Source organism: Carassius carassius, chromosome 27, assembly GCF_963082965.1.
Source record: "Carassius carassius chromosome 27, fCarCar2.1, whole genome shotgun sequence".
Classification (NCBI taxonomy): Eukaryota; Metazoa; Chordata; class Actinopteri; order Cypriniformes; family Cyprinidae; genus Carassius; species Carassius carassius.
Window position 1 is genome coordinate 19,289,550 of NC_081781.1, and position 18,764 is coordinate 19,308,313.

General features: G+C 35.8%; 1 protein-coding gene across 3 annotated transcripts in view; it reads left to right on the forward strand.

Annotated features, from left to right (window-relative positions):
- The window catches only part of LOC132106945 (tensin-3-like), a 44,593-nt gene extending 29,820 nt beyond the window's left edge, over positions 1-14,773 (forward strand). For all 3 annotated transcript variants that reach the window (XM_059513051.1, XM_059513052.1, XM_059513053.1), the window contains 11 exons: positions 5,783-5,939; positions 7,271-7,623; positions 7,704-7,790; positions 9,464-9,595; positions 10,915-11,010; positions 11,796-11,873; positions 11,951-12,028; positions 12,106-12,274; positions 12,954-13,022; positions 13,230-13,259; positions 13,364-14,773. In XM_059513051.1, coding sequence (XP_059369034.1) covers positions 5,783-5,939; positions 7,271-7,623; positions 7,704-7,790; positions 9,464-9,595; positions 10,915-11,010; positions 11,796-11,873; positions 11,951-12,028; positions 12,106-12,274; positions 12,954-13,022; positions 13,230-13,259; positions 13,364-13,508 — 1,394 coding nt within the window. In that variant the 3' untranslated portion in view covers positions 13,509-14,773. The remainder of the gene's footprint in view (positions 1-5,782; positions 5,940-7,270; positions 7,624-7,703; positions 7,791-9,463; positions 9,596-10,914; positions 11,011-11,795; positions 11,874-11,950; positions 12,029-12,105; positions 12,275-12,953; positions 13,023-13,229; positions 13,260-13,363) is intronic.
- The last annotated feature ends 3,991 nt before the right edge of the window (positions 14,774-18,764 follow it).

The window sequence follows — 18,764 nt, forward strand, 5'->3', positions numbered from 1 at the left end:
TTGCTTTTTATATAATTATGGAATGAATGGTTACTTGGAACTGTTGGTTAAGTTGGCAATACTCAAAACAGCAGCCTGTTTCTCTCTTGGAGTTATACGACTTAAAATTACAAACATGTGAGGCCCTTTCATCATGAGGGACAAATTTGCCTCAAGGGCCAAGAAGTTTCATCATATTTCTTTATTATTTTTATTTTACATTGGACAAACAATTTTCATTGATCTGCTATTTTTTTAGATAGTTTTAGGAGTTTACAAAATGTATTGAGATTAAATTTTATTTTTTTTCCTTATTATCATATTTATTCCTTATTATCATTATCATAAATTTAAATTATTATAAATTTTAATTATACATTTATTTATTATTTTATTATTATTTTTATTTATTTTTTGCCAGTTTACAGAATTGTATTGGTCCATGCACACACATAAAACGTTAGAAATTATAAATAATAAATACAATTTTCAAAAGAGTGCAAAATGTTACTGCTACTTTGAAATTACATGATTGCTGAAAAAAGAATGCATAAATATTAGGGCTGTCAATCGATTAAAATATTTAATCGCGATTAATCGCATGATTGTCATGAGTTAACTCGCGATTAATCGCACATTTGTATCAGTTCTAAATGTACCTTAAATTAATACTTTTCAAGTTTTTAATACATTAATCAACATGGGAGTGGACAAATAGACGCTTTATGCAAATGCATGTTTATTATTAGTGAAACCATACTTAACATAGGATGAAGACTGGACATCTATCAAAAGGACCATAGTATCAAAAGTCATATGTTTATCAAAGAACTTGTTCATGTCTATTATACACATGAAAAAACAACAACATAGAAATAAACGGTTCCCATTACTTCTCTTTCTTTACTCAATTTACTTACACAAACCTATTTACATTTTTGCACGATAGGGCAGCTCACTTCTTGTAAACATGCTAACCTAAATGTACATTTATTATTACTGAAATCACCCTAAACAGAGCATAAAGAACATTGACATGTTTTACAAAGAACGTGTTCATGTCTATCAAACAGGTGGGAAAAAGAATACAAAAACCCACAGGTTCCTCACAGATTATTTCTCTTTCTTTGCACTGAGCCAGTTGCTCAAACAGACGAGCCTGTTTACATTTTCAGATGACAGGGCAGCTCGATTTTTCTGAACAACATGTCCTGAGAGTGAAAACAATCGTTCACAAGGTACGGATGTGGCAGGTGTTGATAAGTATATGCGTGCAAGGTAGGCCATCTCACTGTGTGCCCCTTCATGATTGGACCACCACTGCAGGGGACAGTCCTCTATGCCAGTGGTTCCCAAACTTTTCCATTCCACGACCCACCTAGACAAGTGTAATATATTTCACGACCCACCAAAATATTAAAAAAAAAAAAAAAACAACGAGTGAAATTACTTTAAACCTAATCTTACTTAAAATTTTTATGACAGAAATTAAGTATTTAAGAAAAATAACCATTTTATTTTAGAGTACAACTGAAAATTTCACTACAAATTTACAAGTTTTAATTTTTGTTTACTGGCGTTAAAATATGTAGTGTCCATAAAAACGTGAAGCAGGCTCACTCCAGTGAAGTGTGATCTGCGCTGCTGTGTTTTGTTGCATTCATGATCCTTCCGTGTGTGTCGGCGAGAACGGAGCACAATCCAACACTTTTTTAGAAAAGCATAAGAAGCAAAGCAGAACTATCTAAAACAGTTTGGAGATTAAAATAATTGTGAAATAGGTAAAAAAAGACCGATTGAACCTTTTAATGACATTGCTCTGAGACCTTCAAAACACGCAACGCACACGGACTTAATTGCAATTTGAAAATCACACTAAGGATATTGCAGTTCATTATTAATGTTGGTGGGCTATATCGTTGTGATGAGTGGGTTCCCAGTTCCCGCCTCCTTCTTCCTGTGATTGTGAAGATTTTAATGTTTTACACTGGTGCCGAAGCCAGGGAGGAAGGAGGGGCGCGCTGCCGAAGATCCTTCGCCGCTGGGGTGAATCCGCAGTGCCATCGAGCAGGGCGAAGGAGTCTGCCGCCGAGGGTGCTCGATGTGGTGGGCTGGAGTGAGTTGCCGGGGGGGGGGGGGGGGGGGCGAACTCACTCCAGCCCACCGCCTCGATGACTCCTTCGTGGAAAGAGGTGGGAACCGGCGGACAATCAAACAAAGTTTTAATAACCAAATAAACACAAAACAGCGCGACAGCCCCTCTCGGATGACTGCCGTGCACAAATAAAAAACAAACACAAAATAAAACCCAGGCCTGGTCCTCTCTCGTCCTTCACTGTCATCGCTCCTCTTTTGTATCTTTCCGATCTCCTCCGTGGTTCTTGAGACCGGTGAGTGTTGCTCATTTCCCAATCACTCCACCGGCCTAGCTCTGTTCCCATGGCACTAGGCCCCGCCCCACTCGTCACATTCGTGCAGCCCTAGACTGAACTGTGTTAGTGTCTGTGTGTCATTGAAACGCAAAATTAGCTGCAGCCAAGTGACTTTGTGCGACCCACCTTGTTCCATTCCGTGACCCACGAGTGGGTCGCGACCCACAGTTTGAAAACCCCTGCTCTATGCCAATAGAGGGCTCTGCCTTGTAGCGCTCCACACATTTCTCAATACAGTCCTCTTCATCATCATCAGATGAAGATTCTGGCACAGACATGAGACATGTTATCTTCTTAGGTGGTTCAGTTGTCACTGGTTTATCTGGCTGTGCAAGCCCCTCCCTCTGGAGCAAGGCACAGACTGAACTCCACACATCAGCTCTGTCAGCCCTGCTCAGACATTTGAGGTCCTTAAACCTAGGGTCCAGTGCTGATGCAACCCTCAGCCATGTGGTGTTGGTTTTTTCCTTCCGTTTGTCCATGTCAGTTGTGAAAGTTTCCTTAAACTTAATCATGTAGGCTGGGTCATCTTCTGAGACCTCCATCACACGTGATAGATGACACAACGCGGGCAGCACAACTGAGCAAGAAACAAATTTCTCTCCTCCTAAAAGTTCACTCACATACCTGGAATAATAGAGAAAAGCACTTTAGTTAGACATAATGAATCTCTCACTCACTTTCAATCTCTCACTCTTAACACACGCGCACACGCACACACACACACACACACACACACACACAAACCTAACCATCACAGAAAACTTTCTGCATTTTTACATTTTCAATACAACTCATTCTGTATGATTTATAAGCTGTTTAACTGGACCAACAAATGTCCCCACAAAAACAAGGATTTCAGACATTTCTATGATATTTTGTCCCCATACTGTATACACACACACACACACACACACACACATCAGAACATAAATCCACTCTATTATAAATGTCTCACACACACACACACAGTCAAGACACATCAGAACAACATAAATCCACTCTATTATAAAAATGTTACACACACACACACACAGACGTCCCCACTTTTGACACAACCTTACTTTGACTGAGAGACAAATATAATAATAATAAGAGTATCAATAAATTACCTGCAGTGTTCCAGCACAGTCTCCAACCTCTTCAGTTTATCAAATTCAGCTGCAGTTGGCATGTTGATGTTGCCTGCATGTAGGGCCAGTGCATCTCTCAATGGTTCTTGATTTCTCTGAACACGCTTTATCATTTCTAGGGTGCTGTTCCACCTAGTAGACACCTCCTGTACGAGTGACTCTTTCTTTTGAAGATGTTTGACTTGCTGCTGTTCAAGCTCGGCTGCGTTAGCAGGGCTATGCTTGAAATGACCCACTAACTTCCTGCATTTTGCCAAGGCGCCATCAAACGGGCTGTTTTGGAGAGAAACTGTGATGGCTCGGTGGAGGCTGTGTGCAATGCAAGGCATATGCTCGAACGGGAGCTGCCTGGCCGCTGCAATCATGTTGCGTGCACTATCAGTGGTCACTATTTTAATTTTGAGTTCAATGTTCCACTGTCTGGCTACTTGAAGAAAGTGCTCAGCGCAAACGTCAGCATAGTGTCTATCTTCTGTCTTCATAACGGTCAAAGCGTGAGACTGAAGTTTCCAGTGCGCGTCAAAATAATGTGCTGTGACGCCTAGGTAGCTATGGTTACTGAGGGAAGTCCAATAATCTCCGGTGAGCGCAACCGTGTTTGTCTGTCTCAATGCCTCCTGAACTTTAGCTTTCTCCTCTTCATATAAGTTGTGAATCTTGGTTGTAATGGTGGCTCTTGAAGGTAGTTCGTATGTAGAATCGTTAGATGCGATGTGAATAATTTCAAGTAGACCCTCGTCCTCGACCACATTAACTGGTCTACATGCTGTAGCCACCCATTTAGCTATAGTTGAGGTGAGTCTATTAGTTGTGGACTTATCCATCGATCTCCGCAGCAAACTTTGATCCATTGTGGTCTGCCTTTGACGAGGGGGAGGGGGGCTCTCCGTGTCAGTTGTATGCTTCGCCATCAAGTGATATTTTAAACTCGACGTGCTGCGGTGATAACTTAATTCACATCGACAATAAATGCAGATAACTTTTGTCTTGTCGACAGAACCATCAGACCTCGTTTTGTATATAAATTTTCCGTTCAGAAGACCCCTTTCTTTTTCCATTTCTGTTTGCTGCTGCATCTCTATCTCTCCAACTACGGGCTAGGCCACGGGTCAAACAGGTGATGCGCGCTGCGTTAATCGTGCGTTAAAAGAATTAGCGCCGTTAAAATGAATTTGAGTTCATGCGTTATTAACGCGCTAATTTTGACAGCACTAATAAATATATATTTTTTACTGGAGGAATATTTGAGAAAATATGAAAGATAATTTTAATAGATTTTTTTAATGAATCTAAAAATCTAATTTTAAGACCATCCAGTAAAATAATAACTTGTAATAGCAAATAGTAAACTAGTTTGTTTGTTTGTTTTGCCAGGATATATCATTAATGGGATTCTGCAAAAATAAAAATAAATAAATAAAAAAAGAATGTTTTGTTTGATTAAAAAAAGATTAATAATATTAAAAGATAATGAAAAATGTAATGTAATTCCATGAGAGCTGAAAATGTACACTTTTGCTGAAAAAAGGATCCAGGTAATGGCTCATTTATTTCTAACTGATTTTTTTTTAAAGACTATCAATTTCATTAAAACAGTTATTATATTAAGATGATGACTGGGCTTGTGTTTGTTGTGATTTACGATTTTTAACATATACGTGCAGAATATAGAAACTGTTCTGGGAGCAATGGGTCAGAAATATGTATGGACAGGTATTAGTGGCAATATCTGACAGTCAACAATTAGATATTTCAACTTCTTTTCTACAGTTGCTTCATTATGCCTCCGCTAAATACTGCTTAAAGCTATAGGTTTTTGTTCTCACATTTAATTGCAGACAAAGTTCATAGAGGATAGACCACAAAATTAATATGATTATATCCAGCCAGTTTCCAGACAGGGAAGGAGGGAGGGAGTGAGAGACAAACAGAGAGACATTCCTCCAGGGTCCCTCCCCTGTGGTTTGTTATGTGCACAATCTGAAGAATGTGTGTGTATGGTCTCCTGCCAAACCCACAAGCCCAACTCCCTTACAATGGTATATCCAATAATACCACTTGATTTATCACCTGGATTTGGCAACTAGAAGCAGGTTGCACAGAGCAGGTCTTCAAATATTTTGTGGACGTGTAATAATACATTGCTCATACTGAATGGAATCTTCAAGAGACATTAGTTGAAGGTGTGTGTGTGTGTGTGTTCAGGTCTTTAAAATCCTGTTGTGTATTTCCCTTCAGAGTCACGAGGATACGTGGACAGCATGACACATAGATCTATGTCATCCGACGGAGAGCTCTTCCATTCTGATGTCACAGGAAGTCCCGCCTCCTGTCAGAGGATGTTTGGATCTATGCACTCGATGTCCACCCCCAGCCCATTGGTCAACACAGACAGGTGCTGTCTGTCAATCATAATAGAGATGCTCAATATATTGGTACCATATCAGTCAGTCAATATTGGTTTTCCCAATTTCACATTTAGATTACATTTGCTATCATTAAATCATGAATTTAATTTAATAATGTAATAAACATACTTTTTTTTCATACATTATAATATTGTGATCCTTAAATACACAGTTTTTAGTTATTTAAAAAAAAATTGTGTTTATAAATTGTATATACGCAATAGTTGTTGTTGTTTTTTTATTATACTTAATTTTATTCATTAGGGACACACTAGATCGAGCAGAAGTGACATTTATAATGTTGTAAAAATATATATATTTCAATTAAATGCTATTCGTTTGAAGTTTCTATTCATCACAGAATCTTCAAGAAAATAACAGTTTCCACAAAAATAGTAAGCACTACAACGGTTTTCAACATTGATAAGGACTGAAAACATTTTCTTGAGCACCAAATAAATACATTAGAAAGATTTCCGAAGGATCATGTGACATTGAAGACTGGAATCATGGTTGCTGAAAATTTTGATTTGCCCCACATGAATAAATTACATTTTTAAATATAATTTCTGTTCCAAATAGAAATTAGTTCTTTAAATTGTAACAATATTTCACAATATTATATTAGTATTTGTGATCAAATAAATGCAGCCTTTGTGAGCATAAGATACTTATTTTAAAATAATAATAAATAAACAAATAAATAAATAATTGGATATAATTGGATTGGATTATACAAATCTTCAATCTTAATTTAATACACAATTCTTATAAATATATATGATTTGATTTTGCAAAAAAAAATATTTTGTTTTGTTTGATTAAAAAAAAATATATGTATATATAATATTAAAAGATAATGAAAATTGTAATGTAATTCCATGAGAGCTGAAAATGTACACTTTTGCTGAAAAAAGGATTAATTCTAATAGATTAAATTTTAAAGACAATTTCATTAAAACAGTTATTATTATAAGAAGATGACTGAGCTTGTGTTTGTTGTGCTTTAGGATTTTGAAGAAATATGAATGGACAGGTAGTGGAAATATCTGACTATATATAGCTTATAATTTTATATAATAACATAAAATATATAGTAATAGTTTTTGACTAGTACATTAACAAAATTGTTTTCAGTCAAGGTCAGTCAATACCTCTCTCACCCAATTGAAGTAAATCCTGGCTTTTCAGTAACACCAGGCTACTTGTGTGGTCTATTGTGTATCTAGTCTATATTTAACAATGTATAAACACATGGTGGGGTGTGTTTGTCTATGCACAGGATATGTAGGATAACTGTTTTCTATTCTCCATGCAGTCCCGCCCCAGCTCATTCCTGGTTAGAGGGTGGATCCAGCACCCCTTTGAGTCACTACACCCCTCAGCCCTCTCCACCCCTCACCCTCTCGGCCCCCAACTCCCACAGCTCCCCTCGCGGAGCCCCCCGCGGCCTGTCCTCCTCTCTGGATGTCGGGGGACTGGAGAGCAGCCTGCTGGAGGCGGTGGAGGGTCTGGAGGCTCTGGGTCTGGATGTGGCTCAGCGTCCCCATCTGCCCCTGAAGAGACGAGGGACTGAAGGCTCAGAGACCATGTTCCCGCTCAGCAGGAGTGCAGTCAGCACGTCCTATGCCAGTCACAACAGCTCACCTACCAGATCTACACCAAGTCCAGGTTTGTAGTGTGTCTATCTGTAAGCGCACACACAGGCACATTAACACGTCACATTAACGTGGTATTATTCTTCTTTGCAGATTTTATGGCCAGTAAACCAGAAAATGTGAAGTTTGTTCAAGACACGTCGAAGTTTTGGTACAAGCCAGACATCTCGAGAGAGCAAGGTAACAATATTAAAGCTAAATTCAGAGTCATGTTAAATGTATTGTTAACCTAAAAATTAAATGTTGTCATCATTTCCTCACCTTCATGTTGTTCCAAATCTGTATAAGTTTCTTTTTTATGTTGAAAACAAAAGAAGATATTTTGAAGAACCAAATAGTTTTTTTTTTATCCCCATTGACTTCCATAATAGGGGAATAAATACTATGGAAGTCAGAGGGGAACATCAACTGTTTGATTGCCAATATTCTTTAAAATATCTTCTTTTATATTCAGCATAAGAAAGAGACTCATACAGGTTTGGAATGACATGAGGATGAGTAAATGATGACAAAGTTTTAATTATTGGGTAAACTATCCCTTTAAATGTCTATGGCTGTGAGGGATATACATTATCATTCAAAAGATTGGGGTCGGTAATTGTTTTTTTTATGTTGTTGATACAGTAAAACATTAATATTGTGGGGAAAAAAGGAATTTAATATGAATTTCTATTTTAAATGTTTTTTATGTTTTTGTATTCCTGTGCTGCTCATTCTAATATTTATTATGATTTCAATGTTAAACACAGTTTTGATAATTTGTTTTGTGGAAGCTGTGGTTCTTTTTTTTTTTTTTTTCAGAATTCTTTGATGAATAGAAAATTCAGAGCATTTATTTGAAATCTATAAATATTTTGGCACATTATGAAAGTCTGTGCTGTCACTTTTGATCAACTGAATGTAATTTTGTTTAATGAATTCATTAATTTCTTTAAAAAAAGTTACTTCTGTCCCTCACAGCCTTGTTTTTTCACTTACTATATATGTATATTTTTTTAAAGTTCAGTTGTTTTCAATTATTTTAAGCCCCGTAAATTCTTTTTAAACTTCTTTTACTGGATTATTTTCTTCAGATTTATATCAAGCAGTTTAACTTTCACCAGTTTATTTGTCTCCTTGTCAGCATTTGTGCCAATGCTGCATTTTACACCTTTTAGTCCAGCATTCAAAATAACTGATTACAATATATACAAATTATTCATATTGTCACCATGGCTTCTGTGAAAGACATAGTGTTTTCTGTTTAATGGTGCTTTATAATGTATCTTGATCAACTGATTGTTCTCAAAGTAGCTTTCATTGCTCTATCTTTGTCTATCTCGGCTAAGGTTTTTAAGCGTTACTTCCTCTTTGCTTCTTCAATTATGACAGCAGAATGCACCACAAAACCTTAAGTCACTGGGGTATATTTTTAGCAGTAGCCCAAAAAAAACAAAAAAAAAACATTGTATGGGTCAAAATTATAGATTTTTCTTTTATGCCAAAAATCATAAGTATAGTAAGTAAAGATCGTGTTCCATGAAGATATTTTGTAAATTTCCTACCGTAAATGTCAAAACTTAACTTGATTTTTGATTATTAATATACATTGCTAAGAATTCATTTGAACAACTTCAAAGGCAATTTTCTCAATATTTCGATTTTTTTGCACCCTCAGATTCCAGATTTTCAAATAGTTGCACCTCTGACAAATATTGTCCGATCCTAATATATGATTCATCAATGGAAAGCTTATTTATCCAGCTTCCAGATTATGTATAAATATTAATTTTTGAAAAAAAAGATTTACACTTAAGACTGGTTTTGTGGTCCAGGGTCACATATATTTTCAAATGTTTCTTTTTTTTTTGTAGCTATTGCCATTCTCAAGGATAAAGAGCCAGGCTCCTTCATCATCAGAGACAGTCACTCATTCAGAGGAGCTTACGGATTGGCTATGAAGGTGGCCACGCCCCCACCCTCTGTTGTACAGCAAAGCAGAAAAAGTAAGAGAACTTTACAAACACATGACTTTTGATAACAACTCTCACATTTCCGCTCACTCGAGCTGAACAGTGACACAATGCGTTTTAAATGGCCACCTCTTTGTCTACATATATGAACTGTCCATAGAGTCTGAATATACAGGACAATTCCTTGAATAAAATTTTGCGGTGAAATTTTGATGGACTTTAAGACCATGGAGAGCAGGTCGTTCCAACACTATTGTGTGAGAAACAGCTGAATGAGTGTGAACACAGCTGGAGCGTTCATATCTAGAGCCCCTCCGTAAACACAGCCTGTATCTCAATCAGAGGAAGGAAGGCACACACACACACACACACACACTGTCTATCTCCTTCTGATTCACAATTCTAGGTGACTAGTATTAAGCTGTTTTTTTTCTGTACCATTGGAAATTAAATTTAGCTTTATCTTTAGAGATAAGAGTTCATTGTATGAAAACTTAATCTGAGTCTATTTTCAACATCAGATACACGCCTGGTGTTCACAAACTTGGACCGGTCAGTCAGGGTGAGGTATTATGGAGGAAGTAGGATGCATTCCCACATTCCAGATGAACTAATGATTAGAGTTAAATACAGGAAAGTCTTTCTGAAGGATCTCAAAGTTAGAAACAATCCAGTGAAATGCTGTTTATAACAACATCCCTGATCATTTCTGAGCAATTTTTATTGTTTGCATGGCACATTTCAGTGCAGATTGTTTTTGTTTGTTATTGAACAATTTAAAAAGACACACACACACACACACACACTAAGGGTCAGTCAGAGGCTGGAAAATGCTTATAAAATGCTCAATTATGAATGTATTACTAAACAAATACAGGCATTACAGCTGAGCTTTAAATAATTAAACAAATAAAAATAGCATGGTAGAATTCTTGAGGAGAAATAACAGTATAAACAAATAAGACAATTCTCAGTGAGACAACCATGGTGTTGAACTAAAGTTGCTTTTTTTGCAGACCACTGAAGTCTCTAACTTTTGCTCACAGACGTTGATATCTTAGGAAATCCAAGCGCAGTTGGAGACTATGTTAAGATCTCTTCTGAAACCATAGGAGCCACAAGTGAGATTAGTGAATCCTCAGGAGAAAAATCTGAGCTGGGTTTTTGTTCAGGAGAAGCAATCAAGCTCCATTTTGTTCATGATTTTTTTCTGTATATATGTGGGTCTTTTCACATTTGGTCAACACTTCTCCATCCATTTCCTCTTGCTACTACATATGTGTTGGCATTGCTTCTTTAGTAATTAAAAATATTTTTTTTCAAATGAAGTCATTTCCTGTCTCTTTGCACAGTGGGTGATCTGTCCAATGAGCTTGTGCGGCATTTCCTGATCGAGTGCACACAAAAGGGAGTGCGGTTAAAAGGCTGTCCCAATGAACCTTATTTTGGTAAGTATCTGTTCATGTCTGTGTGAAGGGTAATAACAGACACGAGAGCTGGTTAGAGCTTCATCATTGCACGGTCAGGAGCTCCCTCTAGTGGCTGAAGTCAGGAGCATCGTGCAACTGTTGCGCTTTTTTTTCACTCCCTCTAAAGTTTGGGGTCAGGAACTTTTTATAATAGGCTACTTTTATTCAACACGGATGCATTAAATCGATCAAAAATTACATTTATATAGTTGGAAAAGATTATTTTGAACTTTTCTATTTATCAAAGAATCTTGAAAAATATATAACTTGTAAAAAAACAACAACATTCAAATAATCACTTTTTAGCTAAATCAGCATATTATATCAGTATATGACACTGAAAACTGGAGTAATGGCTGCTGAGATTTCAGCTTTTTTATTGCCAAAATGTATTACATTATAAAATCTATTAAAATTCAGAAAAAAAAAATATTTTACTCTATTTTAATCAAATAAATCCATCTATAGTAAACATATCTTTCAATGTTATTGCCGACTCCAGGCTTCTGAACGGTAATGTATATATTTTAAAATTTAAGCAAAATTGTAACAACCTTGAATTGTTATTGTTTGGAAAATATGGTAAAACATTCAGCTTAAAAATATTGTTTCCCATATGTACATGAAGTCTCACAAACCTTGTGTAATATAACTTGTGTTTGTTTGTTTGCTGTTTTTTTTATTTTTATACTTGTATGTTTTAATTTGCCATGAAAGTAGCATTAAATGCTGGCATGGCATTAAATACATATATACTTCTACAGGAAGTCTCACAGCTTTGGTGTGTCAGCATTCAATCACACCCTTGGCTTTACCGTGCAGACTCATTATCCCAAACAGAGGTATGTTCTGATTTTAGTGTTTGTCTGTGTGAGTTTTATGTTTTTAGTGTTTTATGCTAACTGAAGACATATTTTAGATCCTCTAGAGGAGTTCAATGAGTCTTCATCACAGACATCTACAAACTCTGCAGCAGAGCTACTCAAACAGGGAGCAGGTAATGAAACGCCTGAACAATATCCGTGATTATTTGATCTCATCCGTGTGTTAATGTGTGTGTGTGTTGTTGCTCAGCGTGTAACGTGTGGTTCCTGGGCAGTGTGGATCTGGAGTCTCTGACAGGAGTTCAGGGTGTCCAGAAGGCCACCACTGGGATTTTCAGTATGGATCCAGCACCCACATCCACCGTCGTTCACTTTAAAGTGTCTGCACAGGGAATCACCCTCACGGACAACCAGAGGAAGTGAGTCTCTCTCTTTATATTGCAAAGATTGAGTTATATATAGATGTGTTTAGGGGGTGTTATTGATAATGTATTGCTGTCAGTGAAATGGGACGTTTATGTTTGCAATCTTTTGAATAATTATGTAGTGGAAATGAAAGCTAATCTTAGTTAGTGTAATCTCAATAATCACCTGTTGTTTTTGTGTGTAATTGGTCAAAGGTTTGTGGTCTGTAAAAATGTTTTCATGTTTTTAAAAGTGTCTTATGCTCACCAAAGCTACATTTAGTTGATTAAAAAACAGTAATGTTATGAAATATTGTTCCAATTTAAAATAACTGTCTTCTACTTGTGAATCATTTCAAATGTAATTTATCCCTTTGATGCAAAGCTGAATTTTCAGCATCATTTCTCCAGGCTTCAGTGTCACATGATCCTTCAGAAATCATTCTGATCTGTTGATTTGTTGCTCAAGAAACATTTGCATATTTTTGTGGAAACCATGTTACTTTTTTTCAAGATTCTTTGATGAATAGAAAGGTCAAAGGAGCTGCATTTATTTGAAATAGACAATAATTAAAAAAAATATTAAATGCCTTTACTTTTAATGCAAAGCAATGAAGAGTGATAAAAACATATCATGTATAATGTATAGACATATAATGTTGTCCTGAGTTTTTATATTACTGTGTGTTTCCAGATTGTTCTTCAGGAGACACTATGCTGTCAACACAGTGATATTCTGTGCCCTGGATCCTCAGGACAGGAGGTACGTAACACACACACACACACACACACACACACACACACAATCTTGCAATCTTGTTTGGACATTTGTTTGCCTGCTTTCCATTAATCTACAGTCTACCGGTTTTACACTTGTAAAGAATATTTCAGACTTCACAATATAATTGAATATTTTGGTGTAAATGGGTTTTTCTTGGATGTTCTGACTTCTTCCCTGCACTGCTCACAGGTGGACACGGGACGGCTGCACAGCTGCAAAGTACGTTTTAATCAGGCTGTCTCAGTTCAGTTCTGGAGTAGTGTCAGTTATGTATTTGAGTGTGTATATTTATTCATAGTTGTGTATGTGTGTGTGTAAAACAGGATCTTTGGCTTCATTGCGAGGAAAAGCGGGAGCAGCACAGAGAATGTGTGTCACCTGTTTGCCGAGCACGACCCTGAGCAGCCCGCCAGTGCTATTGTCAACTTTGTCTCTAAGGTGATGATCGGCTCTCAGAAGACCAAATAGAAAAATCATAAGCAGAGATTCCTGCTGAACTGTGAAGGGGACAGACTCTACATCCTTAAAATAAAATGTTGAAGAGGGAACCGAATTTACAGTTTCGCTACTGTTATCAGACCGCTTTTACTTGCTGATGGTGTAGAGACAGTGAGACGTCAGTATTGGAATAGATGAAACTTTATTTTATGTTGGATTCTCCCTGTTTTTTGAACAAGATACACAGGGATGACGCTAAACTTCATGGGGACCAGGAACAAGTTTTATAGGTGGGCTGCCCTATCTCAAGGACTGGGATAAAATTCCCAATTGTCCCACCTGATGACTACCCTAAACAAAAGAAAAAACATTCCACAGGAAGTCTTTGAAACCTATGCAGCACTGTTGCATCACAGGACACGTCCAGAAGAGGGCGTCATACTTCTCCAGCTCATTTTCGCACTGCCATAAACAGTCTGCTCAAAGCAAACTCGAAAGCCTAAGAGGAAAAACAACTTACTACCTTTTTTTTTTTTTTTTTTTTTGCTATTTTATTTGCAGTATTTCTGAGGTCCTAAGATTCGTTTGGAAATAAAAATGATTGAGGTGTAAATGTAGATTAATTTCCATGTTGTGTCTGGGCACATACATTCCCAAAATGCAGACCAAAGAGCATTTTGCATATCAATTTACAAAATCTAAATGTTTTTGGTTTTATATATGTGTATACATTATCAAATAATACTTTTAACATTTTTATAGCTCAAAATAATCAATTGTTGTTTATCTCTGAATTTGTTTATAAGTGCCGAGCTAACATTTTTCGATTAATGCTAAGTGGTTTCCTTAAAAAGCATATTTGCTTTGACTTTGTTTATATATTTGGAAATATTTATCATATAACTCATATTCTGTGTATACTCATCTCTTACTCATCTATGTGGCATGAGACTTAAGCCATCTAATTTTGATAGATCACCTCATTTGAGGTAAACAACATGACATGTGAACTCAGTACTTCTGACAATTTTTTTTTTTTAACTGACAGAGTAAGTAAATGCTTGATCAAAGAGGATTTTGCAAATAAATTTTTCACTTGGAATTCATCTGAATCAGACAAATGTGCCTGTGCCATTACTTTTCTTACTTTAAGAAGCAAGGACCATGTTTTTATCACAAAAGCTATTCTGTACTTTCTTTATACTGTCTAACGCATTGGTTTATTTGTTAATCAATAATTTATGGACTGTATACAGGCACATAATACAATATTAAAGAAATTTTACGGCACTAAATTGAGGCAGTTTTGGTCATATACTGTGTTAAAAGGATATATGTCATCAGTTTCTGACAACATCATGTTAGCGTGATGCTATAGGGAGATGAGAGGGTCTGTATTAGAAAGCAACAACTAACTTGGATCATGTGTGCCATAATAAACTATCACATTACAGCCTTACAGCCGTTTATGGATACCATAGGAATGAATGAGAAGTGCAGTAAGCTGAATCCCACCTGTCACAAAAAGTCAGTGACTTCTCTTATAAAACAGATTTTTTCGTGGTAAACTCTAAAAACTATGTACTGTAGTTCAGTCCAAAAGTATTGTCAAACATGTTGAAGATTAGCAGATAGGCTGTTGATTCATTAAAGGTGGGGTAAGTGATTTCTAGTAACCAATGGTGATATTTCAAATCACCAAAACAAACACACCCCTATTTTGATAGCGCTGCACCACACATACCTACACAACCCAGGCAACTATTATTGTGCCAGCTCGCCGAGGGTATGATGTCATCAATAAGTGAAAGCAATGTGTGTTTCTATGGTAATACAGGTTGAATGTGTTTTGATAGTACTGTGTTCCCTTACCAAAAAGTAGTATACTTCATGGTTATTTTATATAGGTATAGCTTTAGGGGAGAGCAGGGGCAAAAGTACCATTTTCCAGAAAAACATAATTTTAAAAGATAATGTAGTAGACGGATATATATATTTCTGCTGTGACCAGTAACTCAGAAGTGTGGTCTATCAATACCAGCTGGTATTTTGTAGAAATGTAGAAAGACTTCAGTATAATTTCTCTTTGAACATAAGTTGCACATTATTACTTTTGACCCCATCGGTTGGGACGAAAGTAACACACAGGTGGGTCAAAAGTGACAACAATATAAGCTAGATTTTTTTCTGTTACTCTTATTTTTATGAAGTATACCTGAAATGAACTATGACCTTGTTAATATATAACTGCAAACATATTTTTTCCTTTATTTTTGCAAAAAAAAAAAAAAAAATTAAATTATATTTTAGTTAAGTTTCATCAAATGAAAAGACTGTACAAACATAAATAGTTTAAAATATTTTTTATTGGCAATTTAAATGTACAATATAAAAATGTAATTACATTAGCATAATATAACATAACATAATGTAACAGTAGGCCTATTCATGTTTCCATCCAGTTGTTTTTATGCATAAATTCAAAATGTGCATTAAAACATCTGGAAACACTGCAAATTCATAGCTGGAGGTGTAAAAGCTAAGGTATGGCTAAAACCTAAATATAACTAAGGTAAATGCGACGTAGCAGCTGCACAGAGAGTGATGCTATTTAATTAAAGTTCAAGTATATTTTAAAGTATATTTTACATAGCAAGTATACAAATATCAGTGTTCTAGTAGTATACTTGTAAGTGTACTGTTTCAATACTCCTTGGGACTAAATTGGTCCACTTTTTTAGTATATAAAAGTATACTTTTAAGTATATTTAAAGTATAACAGTAGCAAACTTTGAGTACACAACTAGTTTACCTCTATGTGTGTAGTTTGTACTGCAATTATACTAAAAGTGAACTTATACTGTAGGTATACTGATAGTTTACTAATTCAATACTTTGTACACTTTGAAGTATAGTCTTAGTAAACTACTGCAGTTTGATACTGTTTTCTTCAAGTGAACTTTACATCATACTTTAAGTATACTACTATGTCCCTATTTAGGTTTGAATTTGTATATATTTTGTTATATGAATATCTGAACAAACAAAACATCCAAAGAAAGTACGGGGTATGTGCTTGTAAACAAAAACATTTTATTCTAGCTCCATGCAATCTTTTTTAAACCCTTTAATGTGGGTAAGTTTTATAAAAAAAATAAAGAAATAGTCTTTTTTCAGCTTTTTGTTCAAAAAGTTATGAATCAGATTCAGAATGATAATCAAAACGTAGATGAAGTCGATCAACACCCCAAAGCTTGACTGTAATTATTACCTCTTCATCGGTCTACATTTTTTTCCATAATGTTACAGTTTTTATGCTGTTTCATGTCAGAGGATCGTGTTAGATTACATGTGTTTGTATCTGTTGTTTCTTTTTTCTTCTTCACTTGTTTTTTTTTTATTCTGTGCAGAAGATGAATACTAGTGCCCTCTACTGTATAATAATAAAAACACAAATTCTAGGAGTATAGCTCAAATATAACTTTTTGTAAGTACATAAGTCAAGTATACTTAAATGACATTTTAAGTATATTTCTGAGGAGTACATAAAAAGTAAACTAAAAGCATACTTTCCTGTTTTTTAGTTAAAAAGAAGTATACTATTAGCACACTTGAACAAACTTTTTTCGTAAGGGTTTTTTAATGTGAATATACATATGTTTTAACAGAATATATTAGTTCTTTGAAACAAACCAAAAACCAATGTTACTCACCTACTGAGAAGAAACAAAGCAACCCCGGCATCCAATCACAGGCCTTCCTAGTCCTTGATTTCTCTCCAGCGATGGAAAGCTGGTCCGATATTTACACGTGTCATACTTCTTGCCTTATCATAAGCCTTGTTTTGTTCCACAGACGTTTTTCTCTTTTGTTTTTGTTTTTTATCCGCCATCTCTATCTTTCTGTTGTCGATTGGCTCGGCTAATGTCTGTCCTGTGCACTGAGCGCTCTCTCTCTCGTCACCATCATAAGAAGACACGCATGTTTGTTTTGGTACCCGGCCCGACTCAGTTTTCTAAAGCATTTTTTGAAAAAAATACACATACTTCTAAATGATAAGCCATTTCTCCTAAAAAGCTGTTTATTGCATAGTGAAGCCTCTCCATTGACATCCATTAAAAAAAATGGCTTCTGATCTCCTTTCTCACGTAGAAGAAGTGGTAGCATTAGCTATTATACTTTTTTGGCTTAAGGTTGCAGGCTTGCCTTCGAGTGGCTTTGGCAGAAGTATGCAAATACATATGTTAGGACAACCTATCGTAGCCCTCAAACCAAGGGATATGATTGGATAAACATTTCATGGTCCTATGGCTTCCACTGATGTTATATATATATATATATATATATATATATATATACATTTAGACCGCTTAACTTATTGATTGCTATCGAGATGTGAGGAGACTTTCAACCAGCATAACAAAAAGATGTAAATAATAATAATATTTTGAACCAAATCACCTGCCTTGCCTTTAACTTGTTCGGCAAGATTTTTCGCAAATGGTTGCTCTGCCTTAAGCCACTTTCATACATTACAGAACGAAAATTGTAACTTTATTAGCTTCCACACTAATGGATGATAATGTTCCTCTCATCTTAATTATGTGCTGCAGTAATGTTGTCTGCCACTTTAAATGCTCTAACCCTGTCATTTGTATTCTGGTTTGTTTCTAAATTGTTGTAAAAGTAATTCCAACTTTTCATTTCCGCTTCTCTATGTCATTGTCATTATATTTGTGGTGTGGAATATACTATTCTCACGGAATTAAAAAGAATATTAAAACAGTATATTGTTAGTTTCTCACTGATGTCCATTTAAATCTATTCTGAAATTATTTTTTGCAAGTAACCAAAATGTACTTCAGATGTAGTTGATGTTTTGAAGAGCACATAAATGCATGAAATAGACTTTAGTCTGGTTAGATGCCATATTGAAATGAATGCTAATGAAAACATGGTTGGGAGGAATATATTTACTGTCTTTACAATGCCACGCACAATTTTAAATACTGTTTTATGGATTTTTTGCCTACTGAAAATATTTCTGAACAATCGGCATGTTGTTAAACAACAGTACAATCCATTCAAAGCACTGTACTTGTCTCGCACAGCCTCATTTTTTATTCTTGTCAAAAATTAAATATGGCTACCCTAAGGATGTGTGCTATATTGTCTGCTGGAGGAAGTTCTAATATGGAATGATCAGCCACATGACATTTAGAACTGAGATGATTGGCTCAAAAAATCTCCATGGAGCAAAGATGGCAGCAATCAGGTTGTGCACTC